This window comes from Siniperca chuatsi, linkage group LG9 (genome assembly GCF_020085105.1).
Source record: "Siniperca chuatsi isolate FFG_IHB_CAS linkage group LG9, ASM2008510v1, whole genome shotgun sequence".
NCBI lineage: Eukaryota > Metazoa > Chordata > Actinopteri > Centrarchiformes > Sinipercidae > Siniperca > Siniperca chuatsi.
In genome coordinates this window covers 14,100,259-14,119,023 of record NC_058050.1, presented here as the reverse complement: position 1 = coordinate 14,119,023, position 18,765 = coordinate 14,100,259, and the positions used below count along the sequence as shown (strand labels likewise).

Here is an 18,765-nt window from a genome sequence, read left to right as displayed (position 1 = left end):
TTAGTCTGTTGGTTCTGGACATGGTTAACGTAATTTATGAAATTCAGTATCATTCTCTTACACATTTTAGTGGTATTAAGCTCATTAGTAGGTACTTTGTAAATACTCTACCAACTCTTCGTGCCTGCATTATACTGTACCCTTCTGAAAAAAGAACCACAAATATAATGATATAACAAATCTGCAGATACTGAAATCCCCACAGCAATATTACATTTTGTGTCTTTTTTTTAAGTCAATATTTTCTCATAACCAGACAGTTTGGGATGATTTGTGATGCTGAGATAGTTTCACTGATATGATGCCAGCTTTAGAGGCACTCAGCTGAAGGTTAAATAAGCAGACTACTCTTCATTTCAGTGAGCAGCTTCATTCTGCAAGGTGTGAAAGAGGCTTGTATTTCCTGTAAGACACCACCGAGCCTTGAAAGTATCTCAACATAAAGTGACTCATTTAATGATCTAATTTATAACGTTCACCATCAGAGGAAATGACAAAGCAGACGCATCAGTATAAATCAGTGTGTTTATTTAGTGTCTTAATAATTTAAGAGTGTTGAACAGTGGATTTGATGCTCCTCTGGCGGACCACCATGACCTTACAGTATCTGCTGTACTGATCTAAAGCCTGCCTTGCTCTTCGTCTTTGGACACACAGATAAACTACAGATTATAACGATCCTGGACTGCCGCTGTTTTCCTGTTCAATCCATCGACTGGGAGGCGTTAGTCTCTAAGGCACACAAAGCTTCATAAGTAGAGGCAACGTTCCTGAGTGGCCTCTTGGACAGAAATGAGCAGCTCACATCAGTCTTTACATCAGTCTCTATGGAGACCGAAGCTTCTACAAGCCTAATGCATTAAAAACTAAGGCAGACTAGGTGTATGATTCATACTCTCACATTGAATCTAGGCTACACAGATCACAGACAGATGTGCTCTGAAGCTAGTTATACTCTCATAATCCAGTCTGTGTACCAGTCCCATAGGCGCTGACAGAGGTTAATCTGTTACAGTGCTGGAAGTCCCTCTGTGGAAGTCGCTTGCAATGAGATGAGGCTGAAAAGGTAAGTGCATCTGTTCTGGTCCTGTTGCTGATTTGGGCTACTGTGCTGTAGATCCCTCCCGTTTCTCTTTGTAGACCCGCACAATGGCCTCGCACACAAACTGGAACTGACACTGTAACACAACAACATACAAAGTGTTATTAGCTGTTAGACAACACCGCTGTTTTTGAAAGGGTAATACTGTTTATGTTCTATATTTTTCCTATGAAAAGAACAAATCGACAATGAACTGATCCTACTAACAGGTATTGTCTGTGAAACCAAAGGCTTGATATAGCTTATTGTTCTGTATCACAGAGCTCCACAGTTGTCAAAAAACTATTAAAACACATCAATGAGCCACATTGCACTGGGTAACGTGTTTCTTCATTACGATGAACATGTCCACTGTTGTTTATTTTAATCTCACATACACCGTCCTGTTGAAGTAACACTCACTAACACACCAAATACATGTTAATACGCAACTGAAAATAGGGACCCAAAAAATGCATTTTTTACTGCAGTTCAAATAACATTTTCTAAAGACTGCAGTACCCAGCTGTTTTAGGAAATTAACAAGCCTTTTTAACAAGACTACGAGTCTACAGCCATTCTAGCAGCTCTGTGTAGCTGTACTTAGTCACAGTGGTGCTTTGAGCTAAATGGTAACGTCAGCATGCTAACAAGCTCACATTGACAATGCTAACATGCTGATGTTTAGCAGGTATAATGTTTACCACCTTGTTTTAGGGTGTAAGCATGCCAATATTTGCTAATTAGCACTAAACACAAACTGCATCTGAGGCTGATGAGAATTCATGGCAATCCATCCAACTGTTCCCTCAAAATCACAAATGTCAAACTCGGGAAAAGTCAGAGGATCGGCATAGTCTATAAGATTTATCGTCTCAAAACCATGAATGTTTGTACAAAATTTCATGGCAAACCATCAAATAGCTGTTGAGATATTTCAGTCTGAACCAAAGTGGCGGACCGACCGACATTGCCATCCATAGAGCCACACTGCTAGCATTACTAAAAATAAAACTAAATATTTGTGGCAACTGGGTAACTCCATCTGCTGAGGAAGATTGTGTGATACGACTGAAAGGGATTTGTTGACGATAAGGAAAACATAGAATAATGCCAGCTTTATCCTTCAACATATGGATCCTTAACACAAAGGTTTGTCCTCTGACTGTGCATGTTTTCCATTACTGTCAGAGACACATACACATGAGGGAAACTGGCGGAAGCGTTCCATCAGCACAAAAACATCAGAGAGAAGAAGCCTCAGGGACTGGATCTCCTTTCAAAATAAGGGTGATAGTGGTAGCAGTAGTGGCCTAGAAGCAGGCTTGTGACTAGAGGACTGGCATATTCCCAGCACTACCTCCCATCAAAGAAATGAGTAACACTTTCCCCTCCATCGACAGATACCACCTAAGTGCCACAGAGCACGGCTTCCAACCTCTTGCACCAGCTCATCAGCCATCAGTATAACACTGTGGCAGCCACATATCAGTGGATTAATGAAGGTTAAACATGACAGGACCCCACAGAAGTCAAAAACTGTGACATTGGCCTTTAAAAAGTAATTCTGGGCACAGTCTCCTCTCTTATGAAAATTCCTGAAGTTATTTATATGGTATTTTTAGAGAAACTCTAAGCATCAGACAGATTTTTCAATCTTCCAGAAGCTTATCACTTTCCTTCAACTCTATTAAACCAGATGTCTGACATTTCAAACTAACTGCAGTGTGCCTAATGAAATAGAAAAACTGAAATGTTTATTTTTTTTAAACCAATACATGCATTTGAGCATTTTGTATTGAGCCAAGAAAAAGCATTAAAATACAAAAATGTAAACACTAAAAAGGAAATGGGATAAACACCCTGGCAGCATACATGCTCAATTTTGAAAATATAAAGACAAAAAACACCTCTCCAACTGTGACTAGCTGCACAATTGTCACCCAAAACTTTCTACATGACCTTTACTTGCTCTCGTCTGTTAATTGGAAATGTTAAATAGCACTTCTGTTGTCTGTGGTTACATCCCACCTTGTGTCAAGCCCTTTAGCTAAGAAAAAAAGTTTTTTCCACCTGATTCCTATAAAATGAACTAAAACAAAGTGCTAAGTATTGTGAACACAAGCTCAACTCAAGCTACAGGTTATCATAATGCAATAAAATAACACATTTCATGAGGGGGACATCCTGTGGCCAAAAGTATAATTTGATAAATACAAGCTGAGCTTTTTAGCATAAACCCTTCTCTGTACCGTGGTCTGGACCATCATAGCTCGCTGATCTCTCAGTGTTTTGACAATGTCCAGCGGAAACACCGGCCGACCCTCATCCAACAGAGTCAGCGCCGTTTCCATGGTGATCAGAACACCTGTCCGTCCAATCCCAGCGCTGAAAGAGTAATTCAAAGCATTAAGTGTACAGTAGAGGCGGGTACAGTGCATGCTGTCAGTGTTTAATTAAGGCTTGTGTGTTACCTGCAGTGTACCATTAGTGGTTCTTCACCTCTCCTCCTCTCCCTGACCGAGCTGATGAACAGCAGGAAGTCTGAAGGGTCATCGGGTACGCCGTGGTCCGGCCACGCGACATACTGGAGGTGTGTGACTGCACGTTCCTCACCCCGCTAACACACACACACAGACAAAAAAAAGGTATATAATCAGAGAGAATTAAAATATTGCATAACCTGTATTTAAAATGATAAACGTGTAACCTTTGGGAAATATATCACCCACATGAGACTAACACTGCAGCACTACAGGCTCAAACAGAGGGTGTAGTGGAAAAAACAGAACAGATGACGAGAACAAACCTGCACGTGACCAGTAGGTGACACTGAGATTAGGAAGTGAAGAGGGACACAATGAGATGAAAAACAGAAAAACAGGTGGGGTGGAGAGAGGAAAAGACCAGAGATGGGGGGGGGGAAGTGAAGGTGGGGAGGAGAATGGCTGAGTTTAGAGTTTCTAATGGTCATGTGGCCTGTGACTCCATGCAGGGATTAACTCGCTCCGCCAGAGGAACAGATGGGCCCACACAGCAGTATCTGTGTATGCATGTGTGTGCTTTCAGACTTCATGCCTCCTTGAGCATTATCTGTTTATTTACCTGTTCGCCGTGGAAGTCAATGTGGAAAACATCTCTGTTAATCTGATTATCTACCATATAAACTTCTCAGAAAGACCCGCACATCAACACACCCGCCCACCCACACCTATACACGGGCATGCCACAAAATCTGTTAATACACACTAATGCACACGCCTGCCCACGCACACACATACAGACCAAACCACCCACACGGAAGTGACTGTATGTTGGCTGCAGATAGTTTGCCAGGAGTGGCTGCTGCCTGTGGTGAGCTCTGGTATGTGACATATTGCACAAACATGGTACATGTCAAAACAGAAAAGCTCCATATTGTGTGACCATGGTCATGCTTTGCTCATGTCTCATGTGGATATGAAAGCAGGTGTGATTTTTGCACTTTGTAATCGATTAATCTGCCGTCAGTCTTCTCGATCAATCAATTAGTTGTTTGACCTATACAGTATAAGATCAGAAAAGAGTGTCCCAGAGGCCAAGGGCATCTTGTTTTGTTTGACCAAAAGTCCAAAACCCCAAAATATTGAATTATTATAATGTTAAGACAAGGAAAAGCAACACATTTTCACATGTGAGAAGCTTAAACAAGAGAATGTTTAGATTTTGCACTTTAAACGATTATTCAATTATCAAAATAGTTGCCAATTATATTCTGATTAATCGACTAATCATTGCAACTCTTTTTGGTACGTACCTTTGTGTGTGTCAGCGTGAACTGTCGTGTTACATACGCCAGGTTACACTCCTCTGAGTGACACTTCACTCGCATGTGCCCATAATCCTTCACTTCAGGCGGATGCGGCCAGTACTGGTGGCACTTGGTCTGCAAGTGTATATGACATCACCGACAAATTACATTACATCTGACATGAGTCATCAGTCAGGACACAATTTACTACTGCTGCTACATCAGCTGCGCTCGGCTCTCATGAAATCAAACTCATATTCAGCAGCATGGTATGTTCCACCCGGCAGTCTGAGGAACAAAAGCAATTCATCAGGAGCAGGATGTGAACTGATTGTCAAATTGTGTGCTTGTGTGTGTGTGTGCGTGTGTGTGATCCTCAAGCAGAGAGAAACTCAGGGCACTTGACGAATATCAGGAAAATTATCAATTAATGAAAGCATCTGGTTACTAAGCAACAGCTGAGACAGAGACATCTTCATTCAACAGGACCTTGATATGTCGCTGCCTCTGTCTCTGTGTGGATGTGTCTTGACCCTCAAATGATTTATCTCATTGGCATCCTGCTCACATTTACATTTAGCTATTATCTATACTGTGAAACCCTGTAATTACTCACAGCTGTGCCAATTGATTATTTTTGGGCGCAAACATCACCGCTGAACCTTGTAATTACAGTAATTATGTATCAAATAAAACATCATGTAACAATGTGCAATATGTTCTGCAGTAATCGTGTTAATGCATCGCTGATATTGATCTGTGTAATTTCAAGTGTCTCCCTTGCTTGTGTACTCATTTACTGTGTAAATGTGGCTGTTTACAGTATGAAAGTATGAACGTGTAGAAGTATGTATACCCGTCCCCTCTCTGTCAGAGTTGTTAGCATGATGATGGTGTGTGTCTGTTGCTCCCAAACAGTCTGCCAAAAGTGAGTGCAGGTCTGTGGCAATGGACCCTGAGCCGCAACATAACGTAAACATACACCAGACACCGGGGGCGCCACCTAAGAGACAGACAAATAAACACACAAAGATACACACGCATCACATAGAGGATGCGTTTACATGAAATGTCAGACAGGGACTAGACATGCAGTTTCATATCAGTGATGCGCACCGTGATGTGGCTGGCGTTGATGTAGTCCTCCTGGCCCTGGAGCACCACTCTGGTAGCATCATCTGAAAGGAGAGCAGGGTGTGAGGGTCATATCAGAGCTGTCGACGCACCGCAGACTCAACCAATTAAATTTCAAGAGGTGCCACAGCTCCAGATCAAATAGCACAGAGCTGTGGGTGGGAGGGATTGAGTTTGTGTGTGTGTGGTGGGGGGGTACAGATAGTCAGAATAACTTACAAGGTAAAACATCCTTATATCGATTCTTGTCCATGTTCTCAGAGAGCCGAGCGCAGTTTAGTGACAGACCAGGCTTCCTCTTGTATAAATTCTAGAAATTACAAGCACACAAACACACACACACACACACACACACACACACGTAAACACACACAGAGAAACATACACAAACAAAGACTAAAAATTCCAGGCCAGTCACGACATCTTTGTTTTAGATTGTCAGGAGCAGAGTCCAAGTGAAGATTAGGGCCGACATCCGTCCCAAAATCAGCACTTTAAAGGCTTATTATGACACCCCCCCAATAACTGAGTGGGACAAACTAAATCCTACTTAAAATAAAGATGCATTTTGGTCCTGCTTATATATACACTTTTGAATACCTGTTCACTGTTTAGCTCCCACCTGCATTTCATATACCTCGAAATGGAAACAGAGTGTGCCAGACTGTATTCCTCTCTCCAGCTGTCTCATTGATTCCTCCAGTGTCGTGACCTGCTCCGACTGGCCAGATGACTGTGGCTTGTCTCCCTGTGATTGACCAGTAAGTGTGAGGGCGGGAGGTAACTGCAGCAGGGGTGCCACCCGGCCAGGACCTGGAATACAAGGACAGTTCAAGGCTGTGATAAATATTCATAGAAACATGACAAGACAGTGTGCACACTTGGATCACACGCTGCTTCAGCACTTCAGTGTGTACACACACCTTTACGTCTGATAAGCAAGGCCAGCTCTCTGGAGTGTGACTCTCTGCTGGCTCGTATGAACATGACAACCTGGTCATGTGTGTGTTCAGAAATGTCTCGACCGTTGATGAGCACCACCAGGTCTCCCTCCAGGAGTTTGGGCTCACATCGACCTGCCTACAAACAACACAGGGTCAATTAAAAGCTGACATCTTTATATCGCTACACCATACATCATCTATCTCTGCAACTAACGATTGAGCTTGACCAATAAATCAGCTGATATTAGCTTAGCAGACCTGTCTGAAAGATTCAATTTGCCTGGATCTCATCTATTACGCTTCCAGATTAGACATTTTTTACAAAAGCAATTTCCAGAATTTCCAAAACAGCCTACTCACTCTGAAATTGATTCCATTAAGCATGAAACTCTTAACAATCTTAAAGTCGCTTGGGAGCAGGATTTGGGGGTGTTAGTCTTATGCAATGTAAGATTTTACATCACATTCATTACACTAATGCTAGACTAGCAAGGATATTTCGTGGCACAAGTCACGCATGTAACCGCTGTGGACAATCACCTGCTGACATGGTCCACATGCTCTGGACCTGCCCCCGCTTATCTGAATTCTGGACAGACATTTTTAAATCCTTTAGGGATATATCTGGTGTGGACATTCCACTTGATACTCTTACAGCCCTATTTGGTGCTCCCCCCAGGACTAATACTCCCCTGTATTTTAATGGAATTATGCCTTTTACCTCTCTTATAGCTAGACGCCTCATACTTCTGAAATGGAGACATGTATCACCACCTATCCACAGTTCAAGGATGTATTATATGACATCAAGCTAGAGAAGATTAGATTTTCCCTGAAAGGTTCACTTCTTAGAGGTCCATGCACGGAGTGCGGGAACCGAATTGTTATTGTAATGGCATGACTTGGGGGTTTACATAGGGTTGAATGCCTTATTTTGCCAAAACCTGATATTCATGTGTTGCTTTGTAGCTCAACGACATAAGCACCTGCCTTCTAGTGGGACCCAGTACCTCGTGGTGACCAGGGTTCAGGTCTTGTCTGCAGGATAACAGACTTACTTGCTATCAAATTCAGCTTTTGCCCAATGGTGCTAAAATTCTGTACACGTCATCTTTACACAATGGCAATTTTGTCTTTGATCTGATTATGCCATAAGCCATCTGTGCGACATGTGACATACATGTATTCTGAACTTTCCTATTACCTATTTTGTATCTGATGATCTCCTTACGCCAAAAAATTACATTCGGCTATTACTAGCTATAATTTTCTTTTTTTAAATGATCAATTAAGCTGTCTTAAATAATCGGAAAATAGTGAAAAATGTCCACAGTGTCGTAAAGCCAAAGGTGACATCTTCAAATTGTTTTGTCCGACCAACAGTCAAAAACTCAAAGACATACAGTTTACTATCTCACTGGCAATTTTGCTTTACAAATGACTTACACGCTTAATCGCTCATCAGAATAGTTGCCAATTGGGTTGGTATCAAGGACACTGCACTTGGTTGGTTTTATTCTTACCTTTTAGAAAAAACCTACGTGGTCACCTTAGGTAACTACGCATCCTCTACAACTTACATTACCTGTGGTGTACCGCAAGGTTCAATTTTAGGTCCAATTTTATTTTCTATCTACATGCTTCCATTTGAACAAATCATCCAACATCACAATGTCTCTTTTCATTGCAACGCAGACGACACACACATATACCTTCATCAGTGCCTTCTTTTAAACCACTTTTTAAAACTCATCTTTATAGACTTGCTTTATTGTGATGTCGTCCTTTTATTCATCTCTTTTACTGTTTCCATTTGTTTTTATTTTCTTTGTCATGTTTTTAAGTTGTCTTGCTTTGTTTGGCATTTCTGTTTGGCTTAATGCTGTTATATTGCCCTCTGGATATCCGTTTCTGCTATGCCTTGTCTGTCAAAGCCCTTTGTAAACTCTGTTTTTAAAAGGTTAAAATAAAGTTATTATTATTAATTAATTAATTAATTTTTCTGTTGAGCAACTGAGCAATTAATTTGCTAATCTTCACAGCTCTTTTTCATTCCAGTATATCTGGCTAAATATCTATCCATCAGTCCATATTGTGTTTACATTTCATCATAAATTTATTCTGACACAACCTGGAGACACAAACACATCTGAGTCTTTTCTTACCGGAGAGTCAGGTTTAACGTGGGATATGGCTAGAGGCATCTTCTGATCCACCCCACCCTAAGAGGAGTTGGGAAATTAAATGGAGCAAGAGTGGAGGAGTGACAACATAAACATAATGTGTGCGAGTAAAAGAAAACAAACATAAAACATCGCCTTGTGTAGTGAGGGTAAGAGACACACGAAGAGTGTAAGAGAGACCCACTTTAACATTGAAGCCAAACTTGCCCTCATGATCAGGGGCAATACATATTAGCATCAAGTCACCGTCGCCGAGAGCTCCCTGCATAGACACAAGTGCTCAGAATGAACTCACATATGCACACACATGGATGGATAGACAGTAATACAGTTATTTTATTTATATTATTATTTTTAGTTATAACAGACCTTATCGTAGTGAGGTAAGCTGTGGTCACCATCCTCTCCTATACTGTCATCAGTTTGCAACAAAGCCTCATCTGTCACATGATTATACATGCCAGAAAGCCTGAAAGAGATGAAATAAAGATTTTTTTCACCCTGATTTATAGATTAATAATAATAATAATAATACTTTGGGGAAAATATTTAATATTTTTGACCAATATTGCAATTCTGATTTAAATGGCAATTATTTTCTAAAAATTGAAGCACAAGTTTTACTGATAATCACAAATTTAACCACTCTCTCTTTCCAAACCAGATATCAAAATGATTCTTTTTCGAATTAACCATCTATGGCCGTGGCTAACTAGTGAAGAAAGGCTTATTTAAAAGGTTATTAACCAGCTGGGAGTTTCTTTCAGTAGATTGGCCAACTCACGGAATGAACATTAACAAATTAATCTTGGTAAATTTGGTGGCAACAGCTGTCATAACACTTGTTTAAACAGTCACTAATTAAAACTTTCAGTTGCATATAAAAATTATTAAACTTTCAGCCCTAACATATGTCGCACCACCTAAGCCCACTGAATTGAGAGAAACCATTCCTGTTGTAACTGATACTAACTGATGCGGTGAAGCGTCTCCCTCACTGTCCTTGCTGCTGCTCACAGATGCCCTGTATGTGTAGAAGACATCCTCCCCCTCTGACATATCTTTCAGCTCATTGGTCAATTCAACCGAGGATGGGCGAGGTTTAGAGATGCCGTGGCGAACTCGAGGACTTCGCCTGCCAGAGAGACAAACCAGCAGTCAGGTCGGTTTTGCTCAAAACCAGGAGAGTATAAGATTTTATCAAATGACGGGACACAATGTGAGCTCAAAGAGATGCTGAGGCCTTAAACAAAAACTGCAGCATCTCTTTATAGTCGCGGTTGAACCTGCAGGTCGTACCAGTTGGGGGTGGTTGGGGGGGATCTAGAGGGCAGACTCTTGGTCTCCAGATGCTCTGATGAAAGTGACCTCCGCAGGACTGGGTTCCACACCATCCCTCCCACCACACGCTGGCACACTGGACCACTGCAAATTAGGAAGGAAAAGAAAGAACATTTGGTTCAGTGTTTATGACAAGAATATGCATGTGAATATACACGTCCAGGTGCAGGCTCACCTCTCAGTTTTACTGTTGCCAAGGCCCAGGTGTTGTGTTATCAGCTTTCTGTAGGACTGAACCGTGCTGTTGTTATGTTTGGGGCTCCTGGCAGTCCGGCTGGAGCTGAAGAAGGAGTGATGATCCACGCAGGACCTCCACAGGTTCTTACAGGTCTTGGGGCAGGGCAGAACCAGAGACACCTCACAATCCTGGGTTTCCCCCTGGCAGAGTTACAGAGTTTAGGTTTTTTGTTATGCTTTATATTGTAACTCCAATATTCAAGGTCACATCTCTGTTATGTAACTTAAGCTGCTCAGGTTGCTTTTGTTTCTGGCAATAAAACACTGCCTCTTCTCATATTTTTTATGAATGATTTATTATTTACTGCCAAAAGTGTGGATATGAATCCTTCAATCAATGCCATATTCGCATCTATGTACATATTCGGACTATGTAGTATTCAAGCTTGTATTTATGAAGTTTTGTTGAAAAATGAAAGTGTTGAGCATAAATTCCTTGCTCCAACAAGAAAAAATAAAAATTCTAATTTTAGCTATAATTACATCACGGCTCAATATAAAAACAATCCCAAAAAATTGTGCTGACTCCAAACTTTCAATGGATTTACCAGCCAAGTTTGTAGAGCAATTAAAAGCAGCAATTTGTTCAGAGCAGATCTTTAAACTATTAAGAACAAATAAACGGTAGAGGGACTCACATGTTTACGTTTCAGATGTATAAGAAAGCGTCTCCTCTTGAATGAAATCTTGATGATGTTCCCCCTACATGTGAAGAATGCAATTTGGTTGAAGGCTTACAGAAAATATAGGAAACAAGCCATGTAATTAGTGGCATCGTCACTCACCAAGGGAAGAAACTGGAGCAAATCATATTACAGAATACTGCAACACCACTGGAGGCCAAACCCACCATCAGAGGGGCGTTGTTGACATCCTGAGAGAAAGAAAGATGAGACAAAAAAGTGTCATACATGACAGGAAGTTAAACTAGAACACGAGATATTACATTAGAGTTTAATCGAGGCAATCACACTACCATGGCGGCATGCAGCTCCACTCCATACAACTCCAGCGTCCGTGCTGTGTTTAGGAAACACAGCTCTGCCTCGCTCTGCTTCAGCCCCCTGTGAACACACACACACACAGTCATATACAGTACAACCAACTGCACAACAAACCTGTTGTTTTTCAGTGGCAACTAGATGTATTGAACTGAATTACTTGTGCTGTGGATGCAGATCCTCCACTTTAGACAGGAAGTCTTCATCCTGCTCAGGAATGAAGTGGCACTTCGAGAGGTAACCAGGAAGTCGGGACGGACAATGATCTCCAATCTCCGCTGCGGGTGATTGACAGAGACACTGAACAACCACACAGAAACACATAACCAGATCCACACACTGACATCTGGGGTACTGTAAGAGAGCTGCTGCTTATTGAGAGTATCCTCAACAGGAATAATTACTCACACAGTTATTATTAAGTCATTAATCATTTGCTTCTCTAGGAAGAGATATGACTTACACTGCACAGCGTAAGAGGCCAACACTACAGCTGCACTCAGCGGGCACCGCAACCTGCAATCATACTCCATGATTACACATTGTAACAGCTAAATACAAACTGTGCACAAGGGGATGGATTGGTGGTTGAGTTTGTGTTTGTGTTACTAACCGTCCTTCTTTAATGTCACTCCTGATCTGGAGGAAGTACAGGTGCCTGCAGGGACGAGACAAGAGTAACTTTACCAAGACTGACTTTTCATCTGGCGCCACTAGCAAGTCAAAGTTGTAACTTATCCTGAGAAATATCTCAACATCTACTACATGGATTGGCACAATATTTTCTATAGACATTCATGGTTCCCAGAGGATGGATCCTACTAACTTTGGTGAGCTCTGGGTTTTCCTCTAGCTCAACCATGAGGTTGACATTTGTGGTTTTGAGTGAAGTATCTCAACAACAATTGGGTGGACTGCCATGAAATCTGGTACACACATTTGGGCCTTCCTCAGGATCAACTGTAATAATGTTGGTGATCCCTTAACTTGCCATGATCAGGTCAAAATTGTAATTTGTCCAACGCTGTAGTTGTATGACCAAATATCTACAAAAACTAATGACACTCTCATCAGCCTCAGCTGTACTTTGTGTTTAGTGCTAATTAGCAAATGTTAGCATGCTAACACACTAAACTAAGATGAACATGGTAAACATTACACCTGCTAAATACCAGCATGTTAGCATTGTCATTGTGCCCATGTTAGCATTTAGTTCAAAGCACTACTGTGCCTAAGTTCAGCCTCACAGAGCAGCTAGCATTGCTGTAGACTCTTAGTCTTGTTTGACTTTCATTTAGAGCTTCCACTGTATCACAAAAACAAGAATGTATTTATTTGGCCAGGGAGTGAGCCAAACATTAATCATGAACATTTTTTTTTTAAATAAATAGAAACCAACAAGTAAATCATTAGTTTTTATCCAAAACCTCAGCGAAAAGGACCTTTCTGAGTCATACAACTTCTCCAGATCAATATCTAGTGATAAATGGCCTCTACAAAAACAAACATAACTGAGAGGCACATATACTAACCTTGTCTGTTCACGCTGCAGAGAGTTGGGATCAGAGATGAAGAATCGTACTCTGAAGTTCAGATAAAATGGAGAAGCAAGACCTGCAGAGAAATGTCATCTAGTCAAAAATGGCATATATCTATGGATCTATAAATGTATTGAAATATATTTTAAAACAAAATTTTAAAAATGTCAAGAGAAGTAATTCTAGGTAAAGACAGTGAATTCTCTGGAGCCAGAACAAGTCAGATACCTTTTATCTGCTTCTTCAAGGGTTTCTCAGGCTCCAACCATCTCTGAGAGAAAGAAATTCATTAAGGGTAATGGTTAACTTGGGCTAAAAAAAGCATTTATGTGAGTATACCCTGTGGTTATCATCATCATTATCAACAGCAATCAGGGAGTGCAATACATTACAGTCTCAGCCCAAATGTGCAGCAGATGAACAGTGAGCTCACGGGAGAGTGTGTGTTGGCTGTGATAGAGGCGATGGCTGTGCTGGATTCTCTGATCTGCAGACTGAAGAGCTGCCTCTCTTGCAGGCCCAGGTGGTCGCATACTTGGTCCAACAGAACCACACCTTCATCCTGCTTCTGAAAGATGGAAACAACAAACAACATTAATATCAGCCAAAACTTTGAGTGACATTTAACGGTTGCTTATTTGTACATCTAAATATACCGTGCCATATGTTGCAGCAGTGCTTACTGTATAGACAGGGATAATTATTATGTTTTTCAAAATCTGTGAGTTTCTCCGTTGTTATTTTTAATGTTACAAATGGTTGTGAATCAGACAAAAACAATCAATAATGCATATATCCAGGTGAAAATCTGATTTCCAAAAGCTCATCTGCAGCACAACACTTATTTAACTATTCATTGTTTTATTAATCACTTTGAGGGATAACCTGCAGCTCATTCGCATTTTCTCCCCATTTTTCTCCCCACTTTCTGTTACCAGAAGCATATTTACATCACAAGAGGATCATGTTTACTGTAAACTGCCGCGAACAGTGTGTTGCTGCAGCAGGAAACACAGTAATTTTTGATCTGTGTGGACCCAACATCTGGGTGAAGTTGAAACCGGCCTCAAAAACTTGTTCTTTATTAGTGAAGAATTTGTGAAAAATGAAAACAATAAACCTTATCTAAACACGAGAAACACAGGAGCCGTAAAAAGAGAGTAATGGAGGGTTTAATAGTGGAATCCTTCACAACCACAGCACTCTCCCTGCTCTCCCACCATTCACATAAAGATGCTGCACAGCTGTTACAAAGCAATATTGTGATTGCCGTTCTGCATGTGTATGTATGCTTGTCAGTGTGTGTGTGTGTGTGTGTGTGTGTGTGTGTGTGTGTGTGTGTGTGTGTGTGTGTGTGTGTATACTGCTGTCAGGCTGCGTATGACATGATATGGTGATGGCTCCTAAGTGTGACAAGCTCTGTTATCTGCGGGAGGTGAGCGTGTCCTTCAAAAACCAAGGTCACAGTGTTGAACAAGAGATGTGGATCAATGGGAATGGGAAAGAATTGTCAGCCACTATATCATGCGGTGAGTGACACTACGATCATTAGCAGAGCACAGAGACAGATAGGAACAACACATGATCTCCCTAATGACAGACAGGAAACTGTGTGTATGTCTGTGTGTGTGTGTGTGTGTGTGTGTGTTACGCACGCTGACTCTGAAGGTCTCGATAGTGCCGTCCAGCAGCTGAACTAGACAGAGCAGGTCCGGTTTTGGCATGTCTGTTACCACAGTAACTCTGCCTCCCTCTCAAGACAAACACCTTGCCCTCAGCTCGTCACTGAGAGGGGACCTGGAAACACACAAACGCACGCACACACACAACCACAAAAACAGTGTCCGATGTTTCCAGTTTGTTATCCTCCAATAAAAGCACCTCCCCCAGGATGACATTGTGCGGTGAGTAATATATGTGCTGGATGGAGCATCGGGCTGCAGTGAGTAATGCGCCATGAATGCGAAGGAGTGACTGTGTGGGTGTGTGTGTGTCTGTGTGTGTGTGTGTGTGTGTGTGTGTGTGTGTATGTGTGTGTGTGTTTGTGTAATTCCTTATTATTTGGCCTGGGTCTGAACATGTCCCTTCCCTCTCCCTGCTGCTCTCCCTCTGCATCTCTCCGCCTTTCGCAGGCTGCTGAATGATAAGAATGTTAAACATTTTCAGAGTTGAATACGCCCATCTACAGCACTACCGACTGATCTCAGACCAGCCGCTGGAAGCAATGCACACATGCACTACTAATGCATGCATGACAATAACTTACCCCAGCTTTGAGAATATCTATCTGTGTGTGTTTGTGTGTGTGTGTGTGTGTGTGTGTGTGTGTTTGTGTGTGTGTGTGAGCATCTATATGCATGAAAGTGTATGAACGTACATGTGTCCTGTCTTGGTTTCCAGGTAAACGATTTAATGGATCCAGGCCGGCCCGTCTCACGCTGCTTCTGAAAGGACACACAGTGTTTGAGTTAATGTTTGAACACAGTGACACACTCTGAATATATTGAAACAGAGCTGGTCCTAGTTTGATGGCTTGTTTTCCATAATAACCCTCTCACAGGCAGGCGTCTAATGAATTTACAAGTGAATGCTATATTTAAAAGCAGATACATCGTCATGTATGACTTCACTGGGTGTTTTGCATCTTGCATCTATTTCTGATGTGTTGAGGTTTGTGTCCACATAACAGCTACAGATGAGGAAATAAAAACAGACTTTTCTTACTTTATGATGCTTTCAACATATGTTTTTTCTGCCATAGCTTTATCTGTACAAGTTAAAAGTGTACATAATAGGATATAAAAACACCTAGCACAGATGGTAAAGCTCAAATCTACAGCCTGCTGCCCCATACGTGCACATATCAATGAATAAACAGGGCCTATCTCAGTGTAATAGGCCCATATTCTTGTTGTCCGACTCTCCCAGTGTGTCGATAATGGACTCTGCGGTGACCCCGCTGTACTTTGAGCCACAGCGCGAACAAGGAACCTGTTGACAACCTGAGGTTTTCTACAGCTACACCCAAAAGGAGGAACACTCCACTGCCTCACTTTCCTCCAACCACGGCTGTACTCGTAACTACAACTACTTTTTTTGGGGACGAGAAGGTTTAAAAGACAAAACCAAGATTGTGTACCTCAGTCGTCCCGCTTCAGAGACGGATCATATTCCTCAGACTGTCCGCTGTGGAAATCTCGGGACGGGGCGCGTCGGAAGAGCCAGGTATAGTTTAGGTAAATATCCGGGACAAGTTTCTCATCCCTGGCTGCGCTGACTCCGCGCGGCCCCGCCCCTTCGGCGCGCGCGCTCCCGTTGGGATGCGCGCTCCAGGGGGCGCGCGCGCAAAGCATGGGAAATAGGCTACAGTACAGTGAGCAATACAAACCAAAACAGTACAGCTGTGGGGGAGGAAGTACAGTCCTCAGTCCCTTTAGTTAAGTAAAAGTACTAATACCACACTGAAAAAACACTCTGTTACAAAGTACTAAATGCAGAAGAATGACACCTGTGACTCTAACTACACTGTAACACTATTATATATTACATCATTTGATTATTAATCATTTTTTAATCCGTAAGCAGCATTTTATTGTTGAGGTGGAGCTCATTTTTAACTATTTTGTAGAGGACTGTAACTAATGATTATTTTCAATATGTATTAATCTCCTGATTATTTTCTCAATTAATGGATTGATTGTTTGTTTTATGAAAAAATAAGAAAAGACCCAGAGAAATGCCGTCACAATTACCCAGAGCCCAAAGTGACACCGTTACAGTGCTTTGTTCGTTCTTCAATTATTCAGCTCTCCTTGTATATACTGTTGGGTAGTTTAATCTATAATAAGTCATCCTATTTTTTAAGCTCTTCATATGTTTTGTATATAAAAATCTTGATTTGTAAAGTAACTAGTAATTAAAGTTGACAAATAATTATACTGGAGTAGAAGTATAAAGTAGCATGAAAAGAAAACACTCTAGTAACTTGTATTTAAGTACAGTACTTGAGTAAATGTACTAATATAATGGCTATTGTTGTTATTTTTATGTGTTATTTTCATTATTGGTAGCTTATCATACAGTAGTAGTAGTGTTATATTTTGGTATAGAATTGCAGAAGTTACCATTTATTTATTTATACATTAATTCAGAATTTTGTTTTTTTTATTTATAATTGTATTTAGTTTATAACAGAGGAGCACCAATGAGGGAAAATCAATGTTGATTGTGTGAAGCCTAAAATTGCATTCATGACAACTTGTCTCTAGTCTCTAAAATCGTAAACACTGGCAGCCTATAATTGAGAAGAGAGAAAGGTATACATTTTAAACGATCTTTAGAGAGTTGCGACAAAGCCGATAACTGTGGTCGAAAATATTTGACTTAACCCAAAGAGTCTAAAACATTTGTTTAATTTTATGTTTTTACACCTGCTTTGATAGTATCACTCAAAGTCAGAGATGCAACTAACCATTATTTTTATTATTGATTAATCTGTCAATTATTATTTGATTTATCATCTAGTCTATAAAGGGAAAAATGCCCAACACACGTTCTCACAGACCAAAGTGATGTCTTCAAATTGCTCTTATTGTCCAACCAACAGTACAAATCCCAAAGATATTCAATTTATAATTATATTAAACTGAGAAAAGCAGTAAGCTTCACATTTGTGATGCTTGAACCTGAGAAAGTTTAGCATTTTTGAAAAATAATCAATCACTTATCAAAATCCTTGCAGATTAATTTTCTATTGATCGACTCATTGATAGATCAATGTTGTTCTTTAGTTGCTCTACTCAAAAGAAAGTCTTAAATATAGGTTTAATCCTAATTTCTTCTCTTGGATGAGCCACTTCAAAGTTCAGTGAAGTATCAGGTTCAAATCAGGAGAAGCCATACAGAAATCAGTATGAAAGGAAAAGTGTCATTTTCTGACACTAAACTGGTGTGACTGGGATAAAATCTATTAACTGGCAATGTGTTGATGGCAAAATGCTGTTTTTGTCCATTTATATGAGGATAAATTCCTACAGAGAGAAAGAGAGAAAAGTTTCTACTTTATTTACTTTAGGAATTCCTCTGGTTTGCTGTCTCCATCTACAGGACAGATGAAGTACTACTGTTGTCAAGTGTGTGTTCAGCATGAAAAACATACTGTACATACTGTATGCAGACTACTGTATAGAATTACATAGTGCAGTAAAACACTCCTATAAGCACCAGCTTGTTTACTGATCTGTAACAACCTGACAAAACATTTTGAAAGCCTTTATAAAAGTTTATTAATTATTTTATGGGTTTTCCTTTACATATAGAGCACACATATGCCTAAAATAACATTTGCTAACCTGAAGTATAATCTCACCAGTGGTGGATGAAGTATTCAGATCCTTTACTTAAGTTAAAATAGTAGTACTACAGTGTAAAAATACTCCATATGAGTAAAAGTCCTGCTTTGAAAATGTTACTGATGTACAGAAGTATTTATGAGCGATACTTAAAGTATCAAAAGT

At 40.7% G+C, this 18,765-nt stretch overlaps 1 protein-coding gene across 3 annotated transcripts; it reads right to left on the bottom strand.

The window, feature by feature from the left end:
- Positions 1 to 511: 511 nt before the first annotated feature.
- ptpn3 (protein tyrosine phosphatase non-receptor type 3) lies at positions 512 to 16,562 on the bottom strand. 3 transcript variants are annotated; one of them, XM_044207253.1, is made up of 27 exons: positions 16,389 to 16,561; positions 15,627 to 15,693; positions 14,905 to 15,046; positions 13,683 to 13,817; positions 13,478 to 13,520; positions 13,244 to 13,325; positions 12,325 to 12,369; positions 12,175 to 12,227; positions 11,872 to 11,989; positions 11,687 to 11,774; positions 11,496 to 11,584; positions 11,349 to 11,412; positions 10,649 to 10,851; positions 10,432 to 10,557; positions 10,106 to 10,267; positions 9,502 to 9,601; positions 9,317 to 9,394; positions 9,115 to 9,171; positions 6,929 to 7,085; positions 6,643 to 6,818; positions 6,225 to 6,315; positions 5,988 to 6,049; positions 5,728 to 5,874; positions 4,878 to 5,006; positions 3,556 to 3,701; positions 3,334 to 3,469; positions 512 to 1,178 (listed from the first exon to the last, which is right to left on the bottom strand). In XM_044207253.1, the coding sequence occupies exons 3-27, from the start codon at positions 14,971 to 14,973 to the stop codon at positions 1,104 to 1,106; spliced, it is 2,631 nt and encodes an 876-aa protein (XP_044063188.1). In that variant the 5' UTR covers positions 14,974 to 15,046; positions 15,627 to 15,693; positions 16,389 to 16,561; the 3' UTR covers positions 512 to 1,103. The 3 variants fall into 3 exon arrangements, with proteins under 3 accessions (XP_044063188.1, XP_044063189.1, XP_044063190.1); XM_044207254.1 differs by having other exon boundaries at positions 15,627 to 15,690; XM_044207255.1 differs by lacking the exon at positions 5,728 to 5,874 and having other exon boundaries at positions 16,389 to 16,562.
- Positions 16,563 to 18,765: the final 2,203 nt, after the last annotated feature.

Excerpts from the sequence above, each read along its gene's own strand:
- ptpn3 (XM_044207253.1), bottom strand. The coding sequence starts at position 14,973 with ATGCCAAAACCGGACCTGCTCTGTCTAGTTCAGCTGCTGGACGGCACT. Across the intron at positions 12,370-13,243 it reads CTGCAGCGTGAACAGACAAG|GCACCTGTACTTCCTCCAGA; the intron begins GTTAGTATATGT and ends TCGTCCCTGCAG. Across the intron at positions 5,875-5,987 it reads TCAACGCCAGCCACATCACG|GTGGCGCCCCCGGTGTCTGG; the intron begins GTGCGCATCACT and ends TCTGTCTCTTAG.